Here is a 27,181-nt window from a genome sequence, read left to right on the forward strand (position 1 = left end):
TCCTATAAATGACTTTAAAGCTGACATGGATTCCAAAATATGTATACATTTTATCCGTTATTTTCTTTCATATTTAAGGTTTTACCTTACCGAATATAAACCAAATGTGATTAGCATATGTTTCGCATCCCGAACAAAAGATTTTTGCGTGTACCAGATAGCTTGGTGCACCCCAAGTCCAAGCTTCATGGTTGGGTAACCTTGCCATTGTATTTACAATTATCAAACCAATAATGATTAAGACTTGGTAACAATCGGGGAAGAGCGTCGCGCTTTCTGCATACGGTGTGTCACTTCCCAGAATTGATATGGAACATTGGATATTAAAACAAAAACACAAGATTTGGGCGACCAACAGAAACAATGAAGAGATCACACGTGCTCTGTGTAAGATATATTCAATCCCTTACTCTTACTTATCATTGAAACAAATATAAAAGACATAGGGAGTTTTATATCACTTTATCAGCATATCTGATCTGTTTTTGTTGGTCAACCAAATAGTCTGTTTTCAAGATCATTTTCAGAAATGATATCTAGAAAATCATGGAAGTATTTTCTATTATACCCTAAAACGTAAAAAAAAATGCAAAAAAAAAAAAAAAATAATGAAAGAATAGTTTTAGTAAGCACACAGCCAAAATCCATTTGAAAAGACATGACAGACACTCGTGAAACATGGATGAAGATATATCGAATGTGTACAGAAACCTATTAATACTTGAAAACTACTCACTGTGCATCCTCACCTGGCCGTTGAAGACAGGTAAACTCCCCTTAAGGGAACTAATTATCAAACCCAGCCAATACAAAATTATATAAAATAAATGCTGATGACCTTGATTGAAGGATAAAGAATAAGGAAGGATTATAATAAATCAGATAGAGAAGACAAAGAGTATTCATTTCTCGGGTTAAACATGTACTAAGTATGTTTTTAAACTTTTCTCTCGCCACTCGATTTGGTCCCTCGCTTCGCTCGGTGCTAAATCTCTTGGTACTCGAGAAAAGTTTACCAACATTTACTTGTTACACCCGAGTGAAAAACAAACAAAACCACGTTTTAAAACATCGTGCATTCCTCAAAATTACAATCGACATATCGGACATTAGTAAAACATTCCGAAAGCTTAAATAATTGATGAGAAAATGCGAAAAAAAAGGTTTTTCTAGAATACTTGTCATCACGCCAATAACATGTAATCATTTACCAGTTATGTACTGATAACATTAAATAATCAATGGACATAATATGTATATTATTCACATTCAATTCTTGCCAGATATAAGTGCATTTGCAAAAGTAATGCACGTGGCATGCTCGCCAAGTTAAAAAAAAAAAAAAAAAAAAAAAAAAAAAACAAATCGGAATGCTATTTCCTCGGTACGGAGATGTGCATCTACCGAAAATTTTCTTCTTCTTCTGATACATTCACGAAAGAAATTGATAAACGTTATTTGTATCTCTAGAGTAAACGGGTTGATATTCCATTATATTTAGATTTCTAATGTGTTTGCCTTTTATATCTTTACCAATTGAAGTAAGAACAATTTCCTCAAGAATGTGAACAATGTGCGTATGAATCTTGATAAATATAGTCGGCTATTCTATTGACTGTGTTTCCAGTAAAAATGAAAGTAAAATGTAAATATAAAAAAAAAATGAATTAAAATTTTGTAAAATACACGAGGGAATGAAGTGCAACGCTTCATACGTCATAGTTTTTCACGAAGCGCTAATTCGCTTTATGAATTATGGCGGCGTAAAGAGTCGCTGTCCATACTCTCCTGTATTAAAAAAACAGAATTTTAATTTCAAAAAGTCGTTATGAAGGCGGATCAGAACTTTCTCAGAAGATTTCCCGCGTACAAGAGGACTCATGCTCCGAATGAGTCCTGGACTAAAAACCTTGAATTTCTGGCATGAAGCATTGATGTTTCAAAAATTAAAATTTATATAGCCCCGATTGTTTAAAATCACACTAATACACTCTATTAATGTTGTACCATATTACACCAAACTGACAACTCAACTGTATGACAAACGGGATGATTTCAGCTTCTCCATCGTGAACTTCCCACATTTATGTAGCAATATTCCATTATCACCTGCATATGGTGTTTATATATCTCAACTGATTCGATATGCAAGAGCTTGTTCTGGGTATAGTCAGATTTTAAATCGAGGTAAGCTACTGACAAACAAGTTGATGGTACAGGGATTTCAACAGTCTCAATTGAAGTCAGCATTTCGCAAATTCTATGGTCGTTATAACGATCTAGTTCGTCAATACAACCTATCATTGGGTCAAATGCTGTCTGACGTGTTTCATACCGATTGTTAAGCCGTTCTTGGCACACTGATTTTGATTGCGGATAACTCCGTTTACCTGATCAGGATACGGGGCTCACGGCGGGTGTGACCGGTCAACAGGGGATGCTTACTTCTCCTAGGCACCTTATCCCACCTCTGGTGTGTCCAGGGGTCCGTGTTTGCCCAACTATCTATTTTGTATTGCTTGTAGGAGTTATGAGATTGATCACTGTTCGTTATCTTCACCTTACCAAAACCGCAACACGAATTTTACTGATTTATGAAATAATAAAATCTTATTGTTTACATCAATTTGAAATTTAGCATACAGCCGTATATCTATATTCAATTTATGTTCATGGAGCAAGGTGTACAAAATTATAAATGACTTACATCCAATCCTGAAAATAAACATTATGACGTGTCACAGAAACGTAAAAACACATCTATGGTATTTAGTCATGCAATGCATGTAATTTTACTGAATATCTATATTCCTGAATGTAGTTGGTAAGATTAAGGTATTCCTCATCAATGTAGAGATAGTTGCTATGTTCAGCAGTATAACAATTAATATAAAGTTGATTATCTGTTGGAATTACCAACTTCGCATGTATATATTGAATAAAATATATGAACACGAAATGTAATTAACATTCAGTATCAATTATAAGAATGATCTCATCTTGTAAATTTGGACAAATCGAATATATAAAAAAAATCCACGTGGCCTCTGTTTTTTAGTCCGTTGATTTACTAATGATACTATTGTGGATTTTCTTTCACCTAGACCTTCCACCCAAACCCATTTCTTTATCTTTCATCCATGAAAAATATCTTGTTCCCATAGGCTTCAATGCTTAATTAATTAAGCTACATCTTCTGTTTTGAGATTGATTTTTAAACGTCTCTCCGTTGATTTGCAGAATCCTCAGGAGAAAATTAACATTTACGGCCTGATTTTATTGTCTGTTGAAAATATTTGTGGGGCTAATTAGGGGTACAATATCTTAAAATTAATCTTTGGCGTTTGTGCATGTTGATTTTCAAATTCTAATACTATGTAAACAAAGGACGACTTGGTATCTGACGCAATTCTCCATCATACTATCGGTATAGTGGTAGATCTACTGGAAAAGTTTCGAACTTATAGGACAACCCAAAATACAAAAGAAAATGTCTGCGATCCAGGTGCGATAGAAATCTTTTTTGGTGAAATATGACATCTAAGGTCACATCAAATACACTGAAAATTTAAGGATCGGAAGAATATATTTTCTCTCAAGTTTCCTTAATAGCATATTTTTGAGAAGGTTGTTTTAAGTCAATCTCCAAGTGCAAAGATATTTCGTTTTGTTAGAATCGCGATCTAATTATTTTTCGTTCTTCCACATGTGCACGTTATGGGGATTTATAATGGGAGTCACGTAGAAACAGAAAAAAAACCTTCACTGCGTCCTTTGTTGCCGTGGATCATGTTTGACAAAAAATAAAAGAGTGGGTGGATAGATATGGAAACACCTTAGTACATTTATATTGTATGATTGTCTTTGTCATACCACGACTTGACTGTTGACAAATGGAATTATCGCTTCCTATCTAAGCAGTTTAATAAATGAGATGATGATTCGAAAAAATGTCGTATACAAAGCCATGCACATGGATGTTTCCTGTTTCAGTGAATATGCCATCTCTTGGGAATAAATTAAATAGATGATGTCATTTTACGGTTTTAGAGGACTCATTGCGGATGTAACCGATCAAGAAGGATTATATACTCTCCTAGGCCAACCTGGTCCCAATTATGGTGTTTATCGCCTTTGTATTCCTTATAGAATTATGGGATTGATCGTTGTTTGTTATCTTCAGGTTTTACATAAGTGAAAAAGAAGTCCATATACGTCACCAAATGATTCTGTCCAATGTATGTGTGATGTCACTGCCCGTAAATATCCTGATCCCACTCGGATGCACGTTCGCACAATTCAACAATTAGGTCAGATCAGCAAACAGATATTGCAAAATGAGAGAAATTAAAGCATACCATTATCTATTTAGGCGCTCAGAGATTGAAAATAATTCGTTACGCCTCACTTTTGAATTACCTCTTTTGTATTTAGAAACATATTGCATCGCTAAACACACTTTGCTCTTATAAGTGTTAAGGAGATCAATCACCTAGATTTTTTTTTCAATTAACGCCATTGGCGTGGACAGAAATCTATTTTTTCCTATTAGATAGGCTCATGATACAATAATGCTTTTTAAATAATCACGAATGTGAATTCAACTGTTTTTTCTTTGTGTTGCATTATTGTCACATTTCTTAATGGTTCAGCATGGTCCATCGAATATTTGGTCCGACTTACAATGGACCAAATTTACCTCCATTAAAATTATTTGCTCTATGATATTTCTTAATTATAATTACAAATCTGATAAAAAGAATGTACAAAACAAAAATCAATGCAGTCATTGGAAATTGTTTATGATAGGGACAAATACAATTGGCTTTGTCATCATCGAACTTACGTTTGCTCTAATTGTAACATCGCAGTGCGCCTGTCAACTGCTGAGCTAGGAGTTGGTAGAATCTACAAAATTATCTCTCTTTAAGATGCTACTGGGTACACCAATAATTTTCAATACTATTTTGATTGTTTATTTATCAGCTTCTGTGCTCAGATATTCAGTGGATGAAGTCAAAGAAGTTCTTTAAGATGTATCTGTGTACAACAATCATTTACAATATATTCCTGATTGTGAATTTATCACAAAATATCTGTTTGAAACCAATGCATACGATAAAACGCTTCGTCCATCAACGGATCAATCATTGGCAACATAACTATCTATGATCTTCAACTTAAAGGAGATAAACAGGCTGCATGAACTCGAAGAATAATTGGTTAGTACGGCATATCTCACTCTTGAATTGCGGGACGAATTCCTGACGTGGGACTCGTTAGCATATCGTGTAGAGAAGTTACCACTACCCCAAAACACGATGTGGAAACCGGATTTGGTTCTGAAAAACGGATTCACGGAATTCAAGGAATTAGGAGGTTCCTTTTATTAAGTCATTATCTCATTTGATGGAACAGTAACCTGGAAGCCTTACCAGGTGTTTGAATCTCAGTGTTCTACAGACGTTACGTATTTTCCATTCGATACCAAAACCTGCGACATTGTTTTTACATTGTGGTCACAATTTCAGAACCAAGTCAAAATAAGACCACTTGATGATGCCATGAAATTGGTTCAGTATAAAAGCAACAGCATATAGGAAATCACATCTACCAGCCAAAATATAGATAATTCTGGAAGTAATGCTGGCATCACTTTCAGTCTTCGTTTAAAACGGAAGCCATCACATTTCGTCGGAAATATTGTTCTACCAATTGTGTTTTTCGGAATCCTGAATATACTTGTGTTCGTCATTCCTGCCGATGCCTGAGAGAAGATGTCGTACTCTATTACAGTAGCGCTTGGATTCATGGTATTTCTGACGATCATTAGTTCGGAACTTCCTGCAAACTCGGACACCACTCCTTATCTCACTTCTTACCTACATATTCACATCATCATGGGAGGAATAGCTCTGATAGTGTCCTCACTACAGCTTCGTTTTCGTCACAGGAATGAAAGTGAAAAGGTCAATGCAATGGACGTTTCGAAATAATTGTAAAATTTTCATGTTGTCAAATAAGAAAGCGTAAAATAATGAAGGGAGATGCTGTTAACCCACTTGATGTTGTGAAAGAGAACGTTACTGAAGCTGAGGAAGATGGAAATATATCTTGGAATGACGTCTCGTCTGCAATAGATTTAGTGATGTTTTGTATCTATTCCTTAGCTTACCTTATTAGCACGGGTTGTGTTCTTTCTATAATGGAGAATGGAACTTATTAAGTAATAAAGCAACCGAAAGAAAAGATAGGACAATTCGTCGCCTATGTCGTAGAAAAATAAAGGAAGCCTTTCCTACATGATGATATCTTGATGGGATTCCAAAAACGACAACATAAAATACTCTAGCTCACATCAAAGTTGAACTAGGACGAAAATGACTATATGCACTCTTATTACTAGAAGTGCCTTTACTCTTCAGATATACTTGACCAGTACCTTTAATTCTAAAGAAAAGTTAATAAATTTTAAATCACAAAACTTTTCACAAATCAACAAAAAAAAAAAAAAAAAAAAAACCCCAAAAAACCCCAACAAACAAACAAACAAAACAAACAATAAACAAAAGCGGATGACTTTTCAATACTTTACACGATTATTCTTCACGATATCTTAAAGAGAAGGTTTTTTAACATGCTAGATAGCTAATTTGTTAATGAAAATGGAAAACAGAAATATTCGAATCTTGTGATGAGGCCTCCAAACACTTACTTTGTTAAACACCAGTCCGATTCTATGAAGTAATATTCTAAAGTTGATATCAAAAGGATATCATCGACAATATCTGCGTAGTCGTTGGTGGTCAGGTTTTCCAATAGTCAGTTGGAAGTTCCTTGGGCATGGAATGTGCTCCTTCATTAGATGAGCTGCTTTTATGTTCTTATGAGTCAGAGTTTATTCAAAAGCTTTCACGAGAGGAAATAAATTCTTGCTGTGGTTTTCAACCCGACATTTAGATATATCGACGATATTTCATGTATGAACAATATTCATTTTCATTCGTATGTAGATTGAATATATCCCGGTGAACTCCAATCAAAAACACAAAGACATTTAATCGTGTATACCCGCTTGATAATTGAATATTTCATTGAACATAAATGCTAAAGGCAAACTTACAATTCTACTTTATGACAAAATCAATCACTTCAGCTTCTCCATCGACAACTTCCCGTTGATATGAAACACTTTACACATCATTCGATGTGCAATTCCATTATTCCAAATACCTGTGTATGGTGTTTATGTATCGCAACTCATTGGATACACAAGAGCTTGTTCTGCATATGATCAGATTTTAAATTAAGGCAGACCACTGACAAACAAGTTGATGTTAAATGGGCTTCAACAATCTTATTTAATGTCAGAATTTCGAAAATTCTATTGCTGTTATAATGATACACGATATCATTAGGTCAAATGATGTGTAACGTTTTTCATACCAATCGTTGGACCGTTCTTTATTTAATGATCTTGACTACCGTTTACCTGATCAAGATTTAGTGTTCAAGGCGTGCGTGACCGATCAACAAGGGATGCTTACTCCTCCTAGACACATGGTCCCACCTCTCGTATCGCCAGGGGCTCGTGTGTGCCCTTTTAATTTTGTTACAACCAAATGAAGACCTGATCAGTATGGGAATATCTAATGTTGATATCAAGTTGGTCCACCTTATTCATTTATACATTTTTTAAAATTGTTTTTTGTTCTTTTTCCATTGAAATGTTTTTTATTCATTTCTTATTAGAATCAATGTAAATCAATGTAAATTTGGCAAAATAGTATAAAGTTTTACATCATTGAGGTGATAAATTAAAAGGTTTAAAAACACACATGATGTCACACAGATTGATTAAGGCGTGTTCCGTCTAGGAGAAAAAAGTTTGATAAATAATTTTCTTTAACCAGTCTCAGAGGTTGATTCGGGTTTGAATTTATAAAATGGAAATACGTTGTAGTTGTTAACAATGTTCTATCACCTGTAGAGACTGTATATTTTTAAGTTGTTGAATTAGATTTGCCTTTTATGAACAATTTCTTTTTGTTAGGTTGTTGTATTTGGCTGTGGAGTAGGTTAGATTTACGAATATTTTTCTGAAGTTCTCAATCACGCTTAATATTTGCAAAATTCCTCCTAGCTTCCTGAAAGATATTTATATGTTTTGAGTTGTAAGTTGTCATTAATAGTATCTGGAAAAGATCATGATCGTTTTCACTCGTTGTTCTAAGTATATTTTGTGGAATTTTCTTAGTTTCATTATAGCTGAAACAACGAGTGTTTCCAGATAACTCCATACAGTAAGAAATGTTATCAATTTCGCCAGTCTTTGGTCTTTAGCATTTTCATCTTTAACAATGGTGCAAATTCTTCTGATCAAATTGTACGGGATACTCTTTTTATTGTGTGTAGGATGACACGATTTGAAATTCAAATATTGCTGTGTTTCAGTAGGTTTGTAAAATATGTCAGTTAGTATGTTAATTTCATGTTTTATCGCTTTGACGTCAAAAAAGGGAACCGAAGTATCTCTATATTCCATGGTAAACTGAGTATTTGGATTGAGCGTATTCAACAGCTTATGAAACTTCGGATTTTTTCCAAAGATGAAACAGTCATCTAGATATCATTTCTATGAATTTCTCAGATTTTGTTGAAGCTCTTGACTAATTTCCTCATCGACGTTTCGATACAACAATTCCTTAAAATGTTTGATATCTTTTTGATATAAACAATCTAAATATTAATATCTATTCATAATTTGCATTCAACTTCCAATGGTGAAAGCCACTAATTTCCCTGTCTGATCCAGTGTTAATTATCAATAATAAGTTTAAATAGTTAGAATTTTCTGTGAGAAACACATTTGTGTCCAAATCTAAGAAAAATATACGGTGTAAAATATTTTGCTTAAAATCGGAGGTCCCGTTTCATGACAGGCGTTGACACGTTAAATAAAGAACCTCCATTGTCTTGCGCTTACGAGGATATTTATTTCAATGAAATATCTTTCAACAATGCAATCACAATGGCTAAGTCAACATTATGTATAGAACATTAATATCAATCTAGTCCCGTGGGGATCCGGGTTAGAATAGGTCCACAGTACCACTTGCTTGTCGTCAGAAGCGATTGAGTGCATTAGCCCTTCGGATGAGACAGCAAAACCTGAGGCCACGTGTCACAACAAGTGTGACATGGCAATGATCCCTCCCTGCTCAATTGCCGTGTCGAGTATAGGCTCTTCACCGGCAATGGTGACGTCTCCATTTGAAAGAAAAATCTCGAGTGGAACGTTAAACAATCGATCAAATCGATCCAAAATGATAGATAATTTAATGATTAAATGGTGCTATATCATGTTATGAATGAATTTGATTTGGGAACAAATGGTATATAATTTGGCTTGGGTAAACAGACCCAAACCAGGTTATATCGTATATGTCCCAGAATTCAATTCATTCCTTATAATCAATTCAAAAAGATAAAAGTATAAGTTTTCGTTTATCTAAATGCACATGTATCTACATTGATTAATGCAAATCACTTCCACCGCGCACAAATCATTTATATGTGAGAACTATCGACGAAGCGTTGATCTTTGTAGACAGCCAGCTTGGTTCTGCAAAGACTTAAAATTTTAAATTTATTTATCAAATTTTGAATGTGAAGTTTGCTTCGAATTTTCCTAGCAAAAATGGCTATACATTTTATACATATTTCGCTGTCCTTTTGAGATCAACTTTGAAGTCCCCCGACAGAAAACACGGGAAATTGTTTACTTTTTGAGATCACACAAACGAAGTCTTCAAATACCAGAAAATACCATAATTTGCGGTTTCTAATTTTATGAAAGCTTTAAACTACATCACAACTTATCACTGAATGCAACAATGTCCCCAATTAAATACGATACCGTGAAATACAAGCATGTGACTACTCGCGATCCACAAGTCAGTGTGTGTTATTTTTGCTTTGAAAGGCGGATCAAGCAATCCCCCATTAAGAAATAAATGCATTTCAAAACGAAATGGGATAAAATTTTCAAATACTTGATACACCAGTATTTCGAATATTTATATGTGTTAATGTTCAAATATTACACAGATAATGTGTTGAAATTTTACCACAGTAATTTGCTTATAAGTAGATTCTACGTCTAGTTTGACAGAGAGAAAACTTATTGTAATAGTTGATGTTCCATTTCGCAGAAATGTTAAACAATCAATGCCTTACCAAAATGTACGTGATTAAGAGTGGACAGGAAGTTCCGTACATTTAATGTCCACGCTCTAGTGGACTGCCTAATGGATGTTTTCATGGTAAATCGACCACTCAATTTATATGGAAGATAAATAGTATTTCTGGAAATATGATGTGTTTAATTTCATTCCGTCTCATTCCGTGCTTTGCATCAAGTGTTGATATTTTAATTTGCTTTGTATTCTAGTCTCTTATCAGATACAAACTAGACTATGCAATTTATTCTGTATAATCTGGTTTTGTATATGGACATACCCTTGGCATTTTTGACTCTTTATACATTGATCACATATGTCCAAATAATCCATTCAATATGATAAAAAGAGTATATGGAACGTGGTTCTTTTTATATGCTTAATATGTAGCATAGCTGTATACACGAACTAGTATATCACTACCCGCCATTCATAATGGCTACCACAGAAGCTGAAGTAATGAAGTAAGCCAAACAATAGACACCAAACATAAGAAAATCTATCGCAGAGGAGACGTCATTCCAAGTAACCTGGTCCTCCCCGTCATCATGGACCAGTTTATTCTCTTTTACATCATCAAGGGGAACGACAGTGTCTACATTCATATTCTTACGTTTCCTGACTTGACAACGCGAAAATTTTACAATCAATTGAAAAAATGCATTGACCTTTTGACCTTCATCGTTATTTCGTAAGCGAAGCTGCAGTGAGGAAACTATCAGAGCTATTCCTCCCATGATGATCTGAATCTGTAGGTAAGAAGTGAGGTATGGAGTGGTGTCTGAGTTTGCAGGCAGTTCCGAACTAATGATCGTCAGAAATACCATGAATCCAAGCGCTACTGTAATAGAGTACGACATCTTCTCTCCAGCATCGGCAGGGATGACGAACACAAGTATATTTAGGATTCCAAGAAATAAAATGGGTAGAACAATATTTCCGACGAAATGTGATGGCTTCCGTTTCAAACGGAGATTGAAAGTGATGTCAGCATTACTTCTAGAATTATCTACAATTTGGCTAGTAGATGTGATTTCCCAAATGCTGTTGCCTTGATACTGAACCAATTCAATGTCATCATTAAGAGGTCTTATTTCCACTTGGTTCTGAAAATGTGACCACAATGTAAAAACAATGTCGCAGGTTTGGGTATCGAATGAAAAATAAGTAACGTCTATAGAACACTGAGATTCAAACACCTGGTAAGGCTTCCAGGTTACTGTTCCATCAAATGAGACCATGACGTAATAAAAGGAACCTCCTAGTTCCTTGAATTCCGTGAATCCGTTTTTCAGAACCAAATCCGGTTTCCACACCGTGTTTTGAGGAAGTGGTAATCTGTATACAGGAAATACTGTCGGCTCCCACGTCAGGAATTCGTCCCGCCATTCCAGAGTGAGATATGCCGTAGTGACCATTTTTTCCTCCAGTTCATCCAGCCTTTTTATCCTCTTCAAGTGGAAACTCACAGATAGTTCTGTTGCCGTTGATTGATCTGTTGATGGACGAAGCGTTTTATCGTATGCGTTGGTTTCAAACATGTATTTTGTCAAGTTTTTGACCACTTCCGCCGAATATCCAAGCACAGGTTTTGATAAACCGACAATCAAAAATATATTGAAAATCATTGTCGCATACGAATGCATTTTAAAGAAGTTCTGAAGATTTATTTAGATTCGATAGACATGTAGCTCAGCAATGTACAAATACGCTGTGATGTTAAGGTTTAGAGATGAGAAAATCAATGATATTTATCCCAACCACACTCAAATCACCAATCACAGTTTTGCTTTATCATGCATTATTTAAACTCTTATTTGAATAATCGCATAGCAAACATTTTAAGTGGTAGCAAAGTCCGTCCACTATAAGTTGGAACACATCTATGATGGACCACGCTGAGACATTCAGACACATAATGTTGCTACACATAAAACATCACCTGGTTTCATATTCATTCAAATTACATTGGGAAAATGGTGAAAAAAAGCTATTTGGCGAAAAGAATTTTTATTTCTACCCAATCCCTTGACGTTATGTATAACAATACTAGGTTATGAATTTCATCGATATTTAGGGACAAAACAGAGTGTATTTTGCAATGAATGACATTGTTTTTGATACAGTAAGTCGGCTACCTTCGAAAATATTTTAATTGAAATTTTGTTATCAAGACGAATAAAAATAAATCTTGTAAACTCCGATCATATTAAGGATTTTTGTTTGGCGTCTACTAGTTACGGGATATATACGGAGTGTTTTTACGATTATTGCAGAAATCAAAGAAATTTCGCGTCCATTAATCTTCCAAATACGGACCACATCATGAAAATATTCTCAGAACAGTGATAGAATGTATCTCCGATTTTCAATTTCTAGACACATAGTGTTGTAGATAAACTGTAATCTGCAATGTATAACTGTCTTAGTTTTACATAGTCTTTTTTTCAAATTTCCAAATGAGTCAGTTCTCCAAAAACGGTTAGCTATTACTGTCAGAGAAAGGATTCAATAATTATACAAAACAGCAGAATTGGTAGTATACGCTCTACTAAAAATCAGTATTCCGGATTTCCATCGTCGTTAGCTGAATTGGCATATCCTAATATGTGATCACAATTAAAAGATGATGCCGTACTTGATATTCCTTAAATTATTCCAGATGAAAAAGAAATGATTCTAAACGAAAAAGAACATCTTCGCATGATGCTTTTAAAAAGCGACAAAGGTTTGCGGTAAAAACAATTCATTAATAAAGTTATTGAAGGTCCGTATACACTGTCTCTTAATTTCTGTTTGGGAGAAAACAAACATAAATACCTTGAGTAAAGTATCAATGAAGAAAATTCAACATAGTCTTTTTTATATTCAACTTATAATTTGTAATTCTGTATCATTTAAAAAAAGGGCCTCCGTGGCCAAGTGGTTAGAGCATTGCGCTCAAAATCACATGGCCTCTCACCTCTGTCAGCGAGGGTTCGAATCCCGCTCGCGCTGGTAAGTGAGAAAGTTTCCCAGTGTACTTTCGGAAGGTCGGTGGTCTCTTCCCAGGTACATTGTATCTGGGTTCTCTCTTCCACCAATAAAAACTGGGCGCCATATATAACTGAAAAATTGTTGAGTGTGGCAGAAAAAACCCCATCAAATAGACAAACAAAATCATTTAAAATCACATTAAAATGGCAATAAAACATGCTGAATTACTAGTAATTCAAGATATAATATATAAATCTTAAGTACCACAGTATACATTTGGAGAAACCTACGACAATATGGAATGCATTAATATCATTACTGAAATAAAGATAACATGTAAGATTTCTGAGGTAATGAGTGAGATTTTGCACCAGAATCACCGTCATGAGATATAGCAGTATATTGAAGTCTTAGTCCCAGAGTCAAAAGTTGAAAAAAGCAAGAAAACCTCAAATAGTGAAATCACAATCAAATCAAGAAATGTCTGGTAATGCTATTCCGTGCGATAAGAATCGGCTGTGTGTGAACCTTCATCATTATTTGGATTCTCATGAAAACCTTACATAACAAATATGTGGAAGAAAGATAATACTTTTGTCCATTTTGGAATGGATTTAAATGGAGACTTTCAATTTGATGAATTCGAAACTGATGTTTGCTGAAAGTAAAGAAGATTTAGATGAAAGTGGTATTTGCAAAACCAGACTCAATTCTACAGAAAATTCAGTACAATTGGATCACCCTAAACCACTTAGAAATATAAAGCATATGACCAAACATACGTGATAAACAGAACTTTCTATTAGATGTAATGGACAAAGTGAAAAAAGTTTTAGTCATTTAATTTGTAATTTCCAAAATATTTTAAACCAGTGTAGGATTCTGACGGAAATGCTAATCTTATTTTCTCCAGAATGAACCATATGAAAAAGTGAAGAAAACAAACATTGATCAATGGAAGGTGAAGATAACGAACAGTGATCAATCTCATAATTCCTATAATACAAAATTCGGGGTTGAGAAACACAGACCTCTGGTGATGCCAAAGGTGGGATCAGGTGCCTAGTAGCAGTAAGCATGCCCCGTTGATCGGAATGAACGATCACTCTGGCTTCTGCAAATTCCGAAATATGACAATAAATAAGAACACCTATTTAGATATTTTACACAGATGCGTTATCTGAGATCAGTTGAGGGTATGAATAACTTATAAGAAAAGTATTTGCAAATATGGTGATCAAATTTCCATTTCTAATTTTCCCCAACCCCAAATAGTGCAATGTGTTTAATGTATGCCACCCCAGTTTTGAACTGTGATTCCTAATGTGTGTATGTGAAAGGAAGAGAGATGTACAGCTACATGTTTAGTATTAATGTGTTGTATTTACACTGGGATCGATAAGACCACAACAAAGCAACGAATGTATTGATTTCACCTTTATCAATACAGGAAAATTAAAGGAATACCGAAAATCATTCAACCCATATCCACAAAGTAATCCTAGCAAATAAAATTTTATTATCCAGTAAAATTGTGAGCTTGTCTATTTCTCTGTTGCATTAGCATTAATATAATCAATATTAATTATAGAACCTGACGTCTAATTTCTTAATTGGCGATCCATGCTAAAATATTCTTCTAATTAAAGGTAGCTCTTGGGATGCAGTATTACATCACAATACCAAAGTAAGCATCAAACCCACATGTCTAATATCACTCAAAGAAAAATGTAATCTTCTGACAGTTTACCAGGTACATCGTCAATATAAACAGAATCATTCGAAGAACACCACATAACAACTATAACAAGCACAACACCTCGACATCAAGTGCAATCAAATCATGATATTAAAGTCAGCAATTACTCCTTGATACGCAGTTGTGTTAAGTAGGGCCATAGAAATATGTCAAGGAAAAAGCATTAATAAACAGATCAATTTGTGACAAATTCTGTAAACACAACCCTTTTATACAAAAACAATATGTATATATCATTAAGTGCATATTGACCTCTTATACATTTTTCACCAGATCGACAGTCTCTACATCAACTCTGTATCACGTGATCAAATATCGAGATAAAACGTATCGTGTATGTATAAATCGTTGAATTGGCACGATATCCAGATATCAATGCAAGTTGAAGTTAATATAACTTCAAAGCATATTAATTTCTTAATTTGAAAAGTGCTGAGAACAAGTTTATTATGACTTGTAACATGTCTAATTTTTGCATTGAATATGCAAGATGCAGCGATTGTTGCACATACGAAGTTGAATCTAGCCTGAAAAACATATTTTCTGCTGACGCCAGAACTTGCTCCCCTAACTTTCCTTTGGCATTGAAGTTCACATGTCACATAAATCAAACATCTTTCACTTAAAAACCTCGGGGTGTCGTGCCAATGATGATTTTTTTATGTACGGAAACCCTGTTTATGCAAATGAGTCCATTGTGAAAGTAACTATACGTGTAGATTAGGGGCGATATCATGATCACAATGTAATATGGATATTACTTCAGCATGTATGCTATATAAAGAAGAAATTGATTTTTCAATATCAAAGAGAATTAATATAACCCATATGACAGAAACTTTTACGCGATTGCAGTTTACCGTTTGACAGCGGTGGTAAATAAGGAAACAATATTTTGACATTTCCAACCACAAAAGGACTGTAGATATGTACGTCATGACCTTCGTCATGACGTATTTTTCATTGTGACGTCGTGCAATGTGCCAGTGCGGTAAAGTATATTTATGTATGTAGCACTGGTATTAAAAATTTTATGGGGAAAGCCTTAACTCAACCGCGTATCACAATTTTTTTTATCTCTGTGGAAGTTGAACATTTTGATACTACAATGAACTCATAATATCAAAATCAAGAATAAATCATTAAAAATCACAATGGATTTCCCAAATTTCGGCTTGAGCATCACTGAAGAGACATTATTTGTCAAAATGCGAATTTGGTGCATCAAAATTGGTACCGTATAAGTTTTACATTACGACCCCTGGGTCGAGGCCTCTGCTGGTCGACTGTTAGTCCCCGAGGGTCACTACAGCCCAGTAGCTAAGTACTTCGTTATTAGCTTGAAAACACGGATGTATATTTAATTGCTGTTATAAAATTTAGAAATTCGTTTCAAAATTGAGGATTATCTCCCTCATGAATAGCTCTGATCCTTAGATAAATTTGACTCCAGTCTTTGGCATTGGGGTTTTCATTTTAGTTCTTACAAGTTTATTGTTATTTCGGATTTCCAACCTTTCGGCTTGAGCATCACTGAAGACACATTATTTGTCGAAATGCGCATCTGGTGCATCAGAATTGGTACCATATAAGTTTTACATTTTCATATCAAAATCAGTAGTAACACTCTAATATCACGATGTAATCATTATACGAAAATCAGTTATAACTGTCTGATATCACAACGCAAGCACCTTATCAACAAGCTAAAAGCATTCTCATATCGCGATATCAATATCAACAAAAGTGCTACCATCACACTGTATTCACAGTACCAAACTCAGCAATAACGCTCTGGTATTACAAGCACCTTATCAACAACCTAAAAGCACTCACATATCGCGATATCAATATCAATAAAAGTGCTACCATCACACTGTATTCACAGTACCAAACTCAGCAATAACGCTCTGGTATTACAAACACCTTATCAACAAACTAAAAGCACTCACATATCGCGATATCAATATCAATATCAATGGCACCAAGAAGTCGACACCATTTTCAATAAGCTTGGTTCTTTGATGAAGTCAATAAAAGAGAATCTCCTGGCTGCTCTAAACTCTCACCAATCCAAAATCAAAAATCAAATTCCAGACATGACCCAAACAGTTCAACAAAACAAAGAAATTCTGAAGTCCAACAATGTGTCTGCAGTCACTAACTACAAATCCAAACTCCAGGAATACAGGAACATGCCTACTGATATTGATGTCAAACTGCCATCACTCAAAACCAACACAGTCCAAGGGAGAGAACTCAGCCTGGAATTAGAGGACTACAAGGCTAGCCTGACACAGACAACACTGTCCAGTCTGACAGACGAAGTCTCCTATTTATCTTTACAAAAGCTGTTAAAGCAAGCCAAATCAATTACAACCATTCCTACTGGAGTTAATCCTCTACTCCATGTTGCCTGTGTGGGAGTGGATGAAGCCTGGGTTAGTGGTAAAGATAAAACCATAACACGTGTTGACATACACGGGTCTGTCCGGGACACTGTCACCACCACCTGTCAATACTGGCCTGATGGCATCACAGTGACCAGACAGGGAGAACTGGTATACAGTGATGTTCAAAATAGAACTGTGAACATTGTCAGACACGGGAGAATAGAGACACTGATAACCACACCACAGGGCTGGCATCCAGGTCAACTATGCTGTACTAAGTCAGGGACATCCTGGTCAGTATGCTTACTACTGATTATAGCCAACGTAAAATTGTCCGTTATCAGGGACACACAGAGAAACAGGAAATAGATAGAGATGAAGATGGAGAACCAATCTATAAAGGAGGGAAATACACACTGTATGTGGTGGAGAACAACAATGGAGACATCTGTGCCTCTGATAATAATGCTGACACCGTGGTCGTGGTGAACAAGTCAGGAAGAGTCCGATTCCGATACGACGGTACACCAGCCAGGAGGAAGAAGTCATTTAATCCTAGACATATAGTGACAGACTCCATGAGTCAGATCATTGTGGCAGATATCAACAATGCCTGTCTACACATCCTGGATCAGAACGGACAGTTCCTGAGATGTGTGGACAATTGTGGACTAGATAAACCTCGCGGACTGAGTGTGGACAGTGAGGGGAGGTTGTGGGTAGGGTTATATCAATCAGGAGAAGTGAAAGTGATTCAGTACATGAAATAAACACATGATATCACATACAGACATCAGATAATGACAGAGCTCACACAGTGCTCTTGATGATATTTACACAACAATGTTTACTCGACATAGGAAATGTATTTATTCAGAGTTGTTTTGTTGAACTTTGATATTTTAGACACAAGAGTAAGTTTTTTATCTTCTAATTTTAACCTTAGGTATGAATATGCCAAGTGTAATTTTTTACTCCGGATAGGTAAACAAATTCATATCGCTACCATCGGTCCAGGAAAATGCATGTACATACAATAAATGGTATATACTATTAAAATCTTAATCACTTTGACAAAGTAAGTACTCATTCTGAAGTACCATACAATAAACTGTTGGTGAATTCGACCCATGGAACCCCCACCCCCCCACCCCCGTTTAATGAATTGTGGCGTGTTGTAAAACATGGACTGGGTGGTATATGGAAGACCTGGGGACTGGACTAATTGATAGACAACTTTCCTGCCCTCCTTGTTAAAGAAAAATATTCAAAGTGGGCCCCATGTCTTATCAAATGTTTTGTTTGTTGTTAAGGGATGACTTTAATTATGGGGCAAGTTATACGAGTATAACCTAGTTTGGGTGAGTTTACGCCTTTTTATAATCCGCGAATAACCTGGTTTGGGTCAGTTTATGCTTTATAATCCGCGAAGCGGATCATAAAAAAGCGTAAACTGACCCAAACCAGGTTATACTCGTATAACTTGCCCCAGAATTAAAGTCATTCCTTATAATTTAATGCAGGAGACAAATATACTAACCTTCGTTTATCAAAATGTACATAAACTCTGAAAAATACAAGTCAATTGACCCGAGCAACAACGACGAAACGTCTATATGTTGCTATAGAAGGTCGCCATCTTAACTCGTTGTCAATTGGTCTTAGTTCAACAGAGCCTAGCCTATTTATTAAATTATTGTATCGAAGGTGAAGTTTGTCATGACAGAAAATATGTGTAGACTATCCATGGCGTATTTCGCTGCCCTTTAGAGATCTACTTTGAAGTCGCTCATCTCCGACAGATTGAGAAAATACGGGAAATTGCATTGTTTAGGCCTAGATCTACCCAAAGTAAGTCTTCATATATCAGAAAATGCAATAATTTGCGGCTTTTAACTCTGTGAAAATGTCTACTACATGAAAACTTACCCTTGCATGCAAAGTTGTCGCTAATAGTAAATCCAGCACTAGAAAACATGTAAGCAAGTGACAAATCGCGATCCACATGTCAATGTGACTGACGTCATGTGTTAAAATATGTTTTTTTGTTTGTTTTGTTGAAAGGCGGATCAGCAATGACTCTCCCCCCTTTCTCCAGTGAGAAATGTATTTGAAAATGAACAGGACAATTCTTACTTGGTAAATCATTAATTTGAATATAATATCATTAATTGTTTTAATCTATTTTAAAATTATTCGATCATCATACAGAGAAAGATGATTTACAACAGTGATTAGGGTACAAGTAGATGCTAATTGACAACGAGAAAACATGTGTATCAAACCGAAGTATCTTATTGTACACGTTGACTTTCTATTCCATAGAAGGATGAAAACTGCTGCGATGTAAATTTAGAGAGAGAAAAAAAAATAGTTCCGGCTTCTGATTGTCAAGGGGGTGTGTCCCCATACCAGTCCCCATACCAAACCAGGTTATACAAAAATAACCTGCGTTCCTCAATTGGAATTTGACCAATCAGAGACAAGGATACAATAAGAATTAAATTATTTTAGTTTCAATTTGAGAATTTTTTATTTATGTAGAGGTTTGACCAGTTGGCTACTGTAGTTTTGTTGAGTCGGCTCGCAATAGGGAGAAGACCCTTTGTTATAACCGGCACTGCACTTTGGATTTTGAGTACAAACCTTTGTTGATATATACGCGAGATAATGCAAATACAGTGTCTGAACTGTCACACTTCACTGCACCGCTATCAAAGTACAGGCGTGATTCAATACATTGCCCCCCCCTCCCCGTTATAATGTCACCCCTGCCTATTGCCTGAAAATCTTAAAGAACAGATTTCCTCCCATGTTAACACCCCCGTTATAATGCCAACCCCGCAAAATGCCATATGCCACTGATTTTCACCAACAAATGGTCAAATTTTATAGAGTATACCTTGATGATAATGCCAATTACCTAACACCCATCGGTAATCGCACCTGTACTTTGATAGCGGTGCGGTGAAGTGTGACAGTTCAGACAAGGTATTCAGGTGGCCAGGTTAATTACTAATAATTGCGGAATTAAACTCGAGCTAATTTAAATGTTTATACAGAATTGAGTCCAAATAACTTTATGGTATTGAATTTCCTTTGAATTGTCTGTAATTGTAAATTCTTTACCCACCTCCTCTTTATTGCTCAAATTCGTCTAGCACAAAAGTTGGTAATATATCGAGGAAACACTGTAGTTCTAATCTCTGGTCATTGGAATTTCGGCATGGTATGGGAAATATTGTGCATATCAAAGTGGTTGGTTTAAACAAAGTATTGGTTATTGTGTTCTTGCATTTAAAAGCAGTGTTACCAAATACGGGACTCTCGAGATACGGATCCACTCTGACTTTTACTTCGCGTTGAACGTAAGTAGGAATGAGCTATACGGGAGGTAAACTGATTCCCTGCTGCTTGGTGCTACGCACAGACAACAGGTCAGCGGTACTTTAATTCGCCTCGTTAGTCAATTGATTTTCATGTCGCTCTGGATAGATTCCGAATGGTAGCGCCTTAAGCGCCGTTGTAGCCATGTGCATACCTACAAAAATGTAGGTATGTGTATATTGAGAGCATTTGGTCAAAACAGGCGTTTGTGTGGGTATTCTGCAATGAATATTACACTCGTTTGCAATAATAATAATAAATTCTTTTATTTAGATAGGATAGCACAATATATATATATATATATATATATATATATATATATATATATATATATATATAAAGCACAGAAATAGCAATGAACTCTTAAATTAACATAACTGCCCTAAGTGAAGAAATAATATAAAGCACAGAAAATTTCACTTTATATGGATACCCACTTCCGCCCCTACCCGGGGTTGAACTCACGACCTGCGGAACCAACTCCCCCCCCCTTTATGTCAATCCACCGTATTTTAACGTCACAATAAAAAAGAAAACATGTGACAAAATGAAAACATATAACCGCTTATCAAGATGCAACACGGGTGATAAAATCAAAGTTATCATTGTAAATTAAGGTGCTGAAAATTCATCTCCCCAATATTTATGGAAATGGTATTATTCAATTACCTGTAAATAGGCTTGAAAAATCATGCATTGAGAAATTTCAGAAACATTGTTTGTACCCTGTACATGTATTTTGCAGGTTAATCAATTTCCGTGATATCGGCTTCCGTACAATGTTAAAGGAACATTTTTTTTTGCTTTGCTTTTACAAACGAATTTGTGGAAAATTCAAAATTTAAATGCTAAATACTTAAAAAAATATACTAAGTGCTATATTAATTTACAATGCAATGTTTTGTGTGCTTTCGTTATTGACAGGCAAACAAAGAACATGACCCACAATATGCCATTTTTGGCCTACCAAATTTGGAAAAATTAAAGAACACTTTAGAATAAATCTAAGATTATATTTTTTATCCATAACATGAGCTAAGTTGTATTGCGCAATCGTTTCCTCACACCGGATGTTTAAAGCACTCAAGTAAATGCCCAAACCTACCGCAGTTTCACGTTTTCCGGGAAAATCGCATAAATTTGCCAACTTCAGTCTATAAATTCACATGGGCCGCATTACTCACGACTCAATTTTGTAAACTAAAATTAAAATGCAAAGTTAGATTAACACTTTCCATCAAAAAAATTAACTCGTAAGCAATGCGGCCATGTCGAAAAAAAAAAAATAATAACAAAAGTGTCGTCTGGAAACGTCAGATTCCAAGGACGTCAATACATACATCTAACGAAGTTGATACGACTCAAAAAGAAACAGCAAAGAGGTGAGTTTTTATGTTGTTATATATTTTTTAAAATAAAAAATCAATATCTAAACGAGTAAATATGAGAGTCATGGCCTATGGTAAAAAGGTACGGCGCGGGGGGGGGGGGGGGGGGGGGGGGGGGGTTTACACCTATCGTGTATGTTTGATTCCGAAGTCCGTTCCGATGGCTTTAAAAGTACCGATTTCCCTACCTTTTGTTACTTTAAAAATGATATTGTTCGAAACAGAATGAATGTTCGAATCAAACGTACAGTACAAACTTATACGGCCATACGGAATACCCTAGTTAGAATAATCTAACTGTGTCTCGGGACAGGCCCTCACCACAATCGGTGCCGTAGGACATTATCATTTTAACGAAAGATTTCAATTACACAGGCCCAGCATGTACACATATATTACGCATGGAGATGTGCGATATATATTCAGACAGTATGATCTATCGTATGAATTTGTCCATTGGTTCTCACAACTTTTATAAATTTTGTACGTTTAATTATTATAGGCTACAGTTCAAAGTTTCTTATAAAATATGAAGTCTCTCAATCGTAACTGTAAAGTTGTAGCAACGTGTTACATTAACAAATGTCCGAATATTACGGCAATGTCAAACACGGCTGTGAGCTCTATCTATTTTACATTTGTACTTTAGAATTTGAACGTACAATTTTCATACATCGAACGGAAAGGAAACAATTATTGTTTTGTTTTCAACTTCAACTATTTAAGTTCGTAAATTCATAAGTCCCTTGTATATACGTGGAAAGAAACCTACAAAAACACAAAGAAAGTTTGTTTTTAATGAAGTAGGTCAATTTAAATACATATCAAAATATATCTTGTTAAATAATATTTGACATAACTTGTGTTGAAATGTAAAGTATTCATTTAATTATATTTACTTTTTTCATTTGAAGGGCAATAACTCTAAATGGAAAACATAGTTTACTAGTGGAGGATCCTATTTTTTTTCTTCTTTCGTTTTGTTTTATATATACACACGAAAATCAAACGCTTTCATTGATTTTAGAATTTTTATTTTGTGCTATAGACAAAATTGATATTGAAAAGATATGTTTTAAATGTTAGGAAAAAAACCCAATCTATAAAGGTGAAACGGCAACCCCCCCCCCCCCCCCCCCCCCCCCCGAAAATGTATTACAATACTACTGATAATTTTTCTATTATTTATATTATTTCATGTATGGAGATGTGCATGGTTTTTGCACCAGTTTTCTTTTTGGATTAGGAAAATGGTTTACTTTTTCCTTAAAAAAGGACTTTGGAAGGGTCCATTAAACAGACCCAGGTTGGGAGATTTCAGGCTCTCATGGACTTAATTTCCGTGGAAACGAGGGGGTTATTTATATTCGGTCTTTCCTACCCCGGGATAGGAAAGACCGAATATAAATAACTTCCTCGTTTCCACAGAAATTTACATGGACTACATAATAGAAATAAATTAACCATGTAATATACATTGTTGTAAACCCCATACCCCCTCTATATTTCACACTGACATTAATCAACAAAACATTTGAAGATACACATTTTCAGTTTATTAGTGGAAAAAAAATAATTTCAAGTTTTTGAATACAATTTATTAATTGATTCACCAAGCATTAATTAACAAGTTAATTGATTTATAATTAGATTTTAGGAAAAATAACCTAGGCTAATGGGTTTTAACATGAAGATAAGATTTTCATCCAACCCAAATTGTATATTTTAATTACATGTATATGACATAAATATTTCAGATATGCCAAGGAGTGGTCCCTAATTCTTTCTCTGTTTCAACTGTCCATGGAGAGTAAAACCAAAACACAGATCCAGGATTTCAAAGAAATATAGGACAGTGATCACCACTCTGATAGGGAGGGCACCATCTGATCATGATTTTCTGTGCAATATATGCCAGAGTGTGTGTGTTGCTCCCATATTAAACAGAAGAATATCAAGTCGGTTAGGCAACAGATTCAAGACAGTCCAGCACCACCACCAGCAGTAGCAGTTCTTCCAATTAGTCCCCCTTCTGTATCACTCCCATCCCCATGTACATCAAGAGGGCACACTTCATGCTGTATCTGCGAGTGACCAGGTCCAAAGTTAGTTGTAGTCCCAGTAGGAGTAAGGCATGAAATCTTAATTTCAAAAGAGGCCATCATTCGCTTCTGTACAAATCACCTACAACAAGACATAGAAGAACTTGAACCTATTGCTGACAACACCATGTTCAACAAAACAGGAGTGACATAATTAATGAAACAAGTTTTTGAGAGCTGAAATTTTGAGAAAAGAGAAAATAAGGTTGGATTTTGACAACAGTGAAAGTCTAACAGTGAGCATCAGAATCTCCTGGGAACCCCTAAAGCTGCTTTTGAGGACTTGCTGACATATGTAAACCTGTAGAATATGGAAACTTGTGCTATATAAAAGCTTTATAACCTTTCTACCAGTGATGTATTTGTTGACAATAAAAAGGGTATTTGATTTTAGCATAATAATTACTTATCATGAACTACTAGTATTATCATTATGATACTTAAGGTATTCCATGTATAATGAAAGGATAATGAACAATTTTGAAGGATTTAGATCAACATAAAACTTTATTGTTAAATAATGATGGAAGTGAAGCAGATGAAATTCACATGACTGGTAAATGATTAGAAGCTGACCTTTTTGCACTTAAGACTTTTTGGAAGAGTTGTCTGCCCTTTGTAAAAATAAGGAAAATCTAATTTTCTAAAAATGTGTGTGGTCAATGATTAATTTTATTTCATATTTTCATAAAAAGAAAGTGTATGTAACTTTCTACCAAGAGATTAGTATGAATATATAATTTGTTTTTAAAATATTGTAATAAAAGATGCTTTTCCCATATACTTCAATGTTAAATTCTAGGTGAAATATATCAAGCAGTAAACAAAATTTAGAAAATTCCTACCGTGGGTTATTTTTATTTGATGAACCCTTCACAATGATACCATGATTACAAATATTCCACGATCCATTTATTAGATATGAAATATGGTCATTATACATTGAATACCTTAACTGGCAAATAACAAACAACAAACATGATTTGTAAATGTTATTTCCTGTATAGATCTACATGATACTTCTATTTTGGGAACATTATGAAAATAGGCCAATTTAGATTATTTCTCATTCTGTGGCATTTACAAGCATGTATAAATTACATGTAAATGCAATATAATCCAAACAATTTAAAACTACAGTGCCTTAGGATATATTCCATTTCAAATATGTATCTAGATGTAATTCTATTCAAATCTATATTAATGTCTGGAAGATTTTTAGATCACAGCTCATGAATTACGTTCTGTCAGTCAATAATGTATTGCACACTGCAGGGCCGTAAATTAACCTTCAATTTGGAGGAGGCAGAAAATTAGGCGGGGGTCTGGGGCCCCAGGCCCCCAGACGTTGAGCACATTTTGTGCACACTGAACACGTTTCGTGCAAAATCCTTGATTCTAGGGCCTTCTAAGATGTTACTTGACTAACTCATTCTAAAAGAAAGATTTGGAATGCTTTTTAAGGGAGGTATCATGTTCTTAGTTATTGGAAACAACATAAATTCTATATGAACTTTAAATTTTAATTTTTTTTGGCTCAAAAGTTGGAGGAGGCAGCTGCCTCCTCCGCCTCCATGTAATTTACGGCCCTGGCACAAGCATTTAAAATTGTTGGTTAAAAGACCTCAGTATCTTTACATGATTAATACGTATAGGAATATGCAATTATTGATCAAGATAAATACAGTAAAATTTATACAGTATCATTTCTCAAATCGTATTTTCAGAGTCAATAATATACTGACTCTGATCCCCTATATCGGTGTTGTGTTGTTATTATTCACGCTATGAAATCTACATGTACATGTAACAAAAAAGATCATTTGATACTTACTATTAGGTGTCTACAGTAATTTTCCTTTAATCAGGTTTCACAGCAAATGCTCGTTGGCCGTGTAATTCCGAGTAAATTCGAATTGAACATGTTTTGACGAGACGCGGTGTCAACTTATTTCGTTACCATTGATATCGATACTCGGTCGTTTTAATACAAAAAACAAAACAAAAAACAACCAAAAAAACAAAACAAAATCCAAAAACCATGGAATATGATATGAAACAGAATTGTTCCAATGATTCACTTCTTTCACCATGTAAATAGACTACATACTATATTTATTCTTATTTCAGTATTTCAAAATTCAAGTAAAAATAATTTAAAAGTAAAGTTGAACAATCACGGCTTTGAACATCATTTCCAAAATATTTCTTATTTCTATTTCCCATATTTGGTCAAAAATGCTTATTATGATCATTGAATTAGCCATTCTAGCTATTTGAGTGCATATAACTTGATATATTCAGAGATTTATAGGTTCATGTACATTGTACATGGTCATTGCAGGTTTATTGTTGTGACGTGTATCCCGAAATGTTAATTTTTTAACATTAAATACCACAATATTCAACGTCATATTAACAAAAAAGTATAGAATATATGAAAAAAAGAAAAACATTTCTAGAAAGCCTATATCCAGAAGATTATTATATACGGAAATTATCAATATCCCAGGCTAGGCCATTTTTCATGGTTCGTGGGTCATGTTCTTTAATGCACAGACCTTGTGCCATTTTCATATTGACCTACCTGAAAAGAAAATTGTTGGCGTTTTTAAAGAAATGACGCATTCACTCATTACTGTATACAGTATAAAACAAATACAGACCTATTAACGAAAGCACCAATAAATTTCCGATAAATTGATGATGGTAAAATGTATGGCGCGCTATACAGAGCATTTAATTACCATGAATTATGAAACGTATTATCAATTTAGAATGTTAATCCGGCATACTTATTGCTTTAAAATAAAGCTTTTTAAAAATGGAGTTGCTATAGTTTTGTCTTAAAATATCTTACGGAACAAGATATGTTTGTTTTATTGTTATTTTGAAATGGATACATTTGGTAAAAAGAAAATAAATATTCCTTAGC

The 27,181-nt window shown here is 34.8% G+C and overlaps 1 protein-coding gene, 1 long non-coding RNA gene and 2 pseudogenes across 2 annotated transcripts; 2 read left to right on the forward strand and 2 right to left on the reverse strand.

The window, feature by feature from the left end:
* The first annotated feature begins 678 nt into the window (after window positions 1–678).
* Window positions 679–6,226, forward strand: LOC125654444 (neuronal acetylcholine receptor subunit beta-2-like; annotated as a pseudogene).
* Window positions 6,227–10,660: 4,434 nt separating this feature from the next.
* LOC130048823 (neuronal acetylcholine receptor subunit beta-2-like) lies at window positions 10,661–11,869 on the reverse strand. Its single transcript, XM_056145895.1, has one exon. The coding sequence runs from the start codon at window positions 11,867–11,869 to the stop codon at window positions 10,661–10,663; it is 1,209 nt and encodes a 402-aa protein (XP_056001870.1).
* Window positions 11,870–14,878: 3,009 nt separating this feature from the next.
* Window positions 14,879–19,889, forward strand: LOC130048824 (uncharacterized; annotated as a pseudogene).
* Window positions 19,890–23,677: 3,788 nt separating this feature from the next.
* Window positions 23,678–26,794, reverse strand: LOC130047556 (uncharacterized). The gene is made up of 2 exons (XR_008796431.1): window positions 24,482–26,794; window positions 23,678–24,328 (listed from the first exon to the last, which is right to left on the reverse strand). It is a non-coding gene; the product is annotated as an uncharacterized LOC130047556 (long non-coding RNA).
* Between the last annotated feature and the right edge of the window lie 387 nt (window positions 26,795–27,181).

The sequence above is a fragment of the Ostrea edulis genome, chromosome 7, assembly GCF_947568905.1.
Source record: "Ostrea edulis chromosome 7, xbOstEdul1.1, whole genome shotgun sequence".
In the NCBI taxonomy this organism is placed as follows: domain Eukaryota; kingdom Metazoa; phylum Mollusca; class Bivalvia; order Ostreida; family Ostreidae; genus Ostrea; species Ostrea edulis.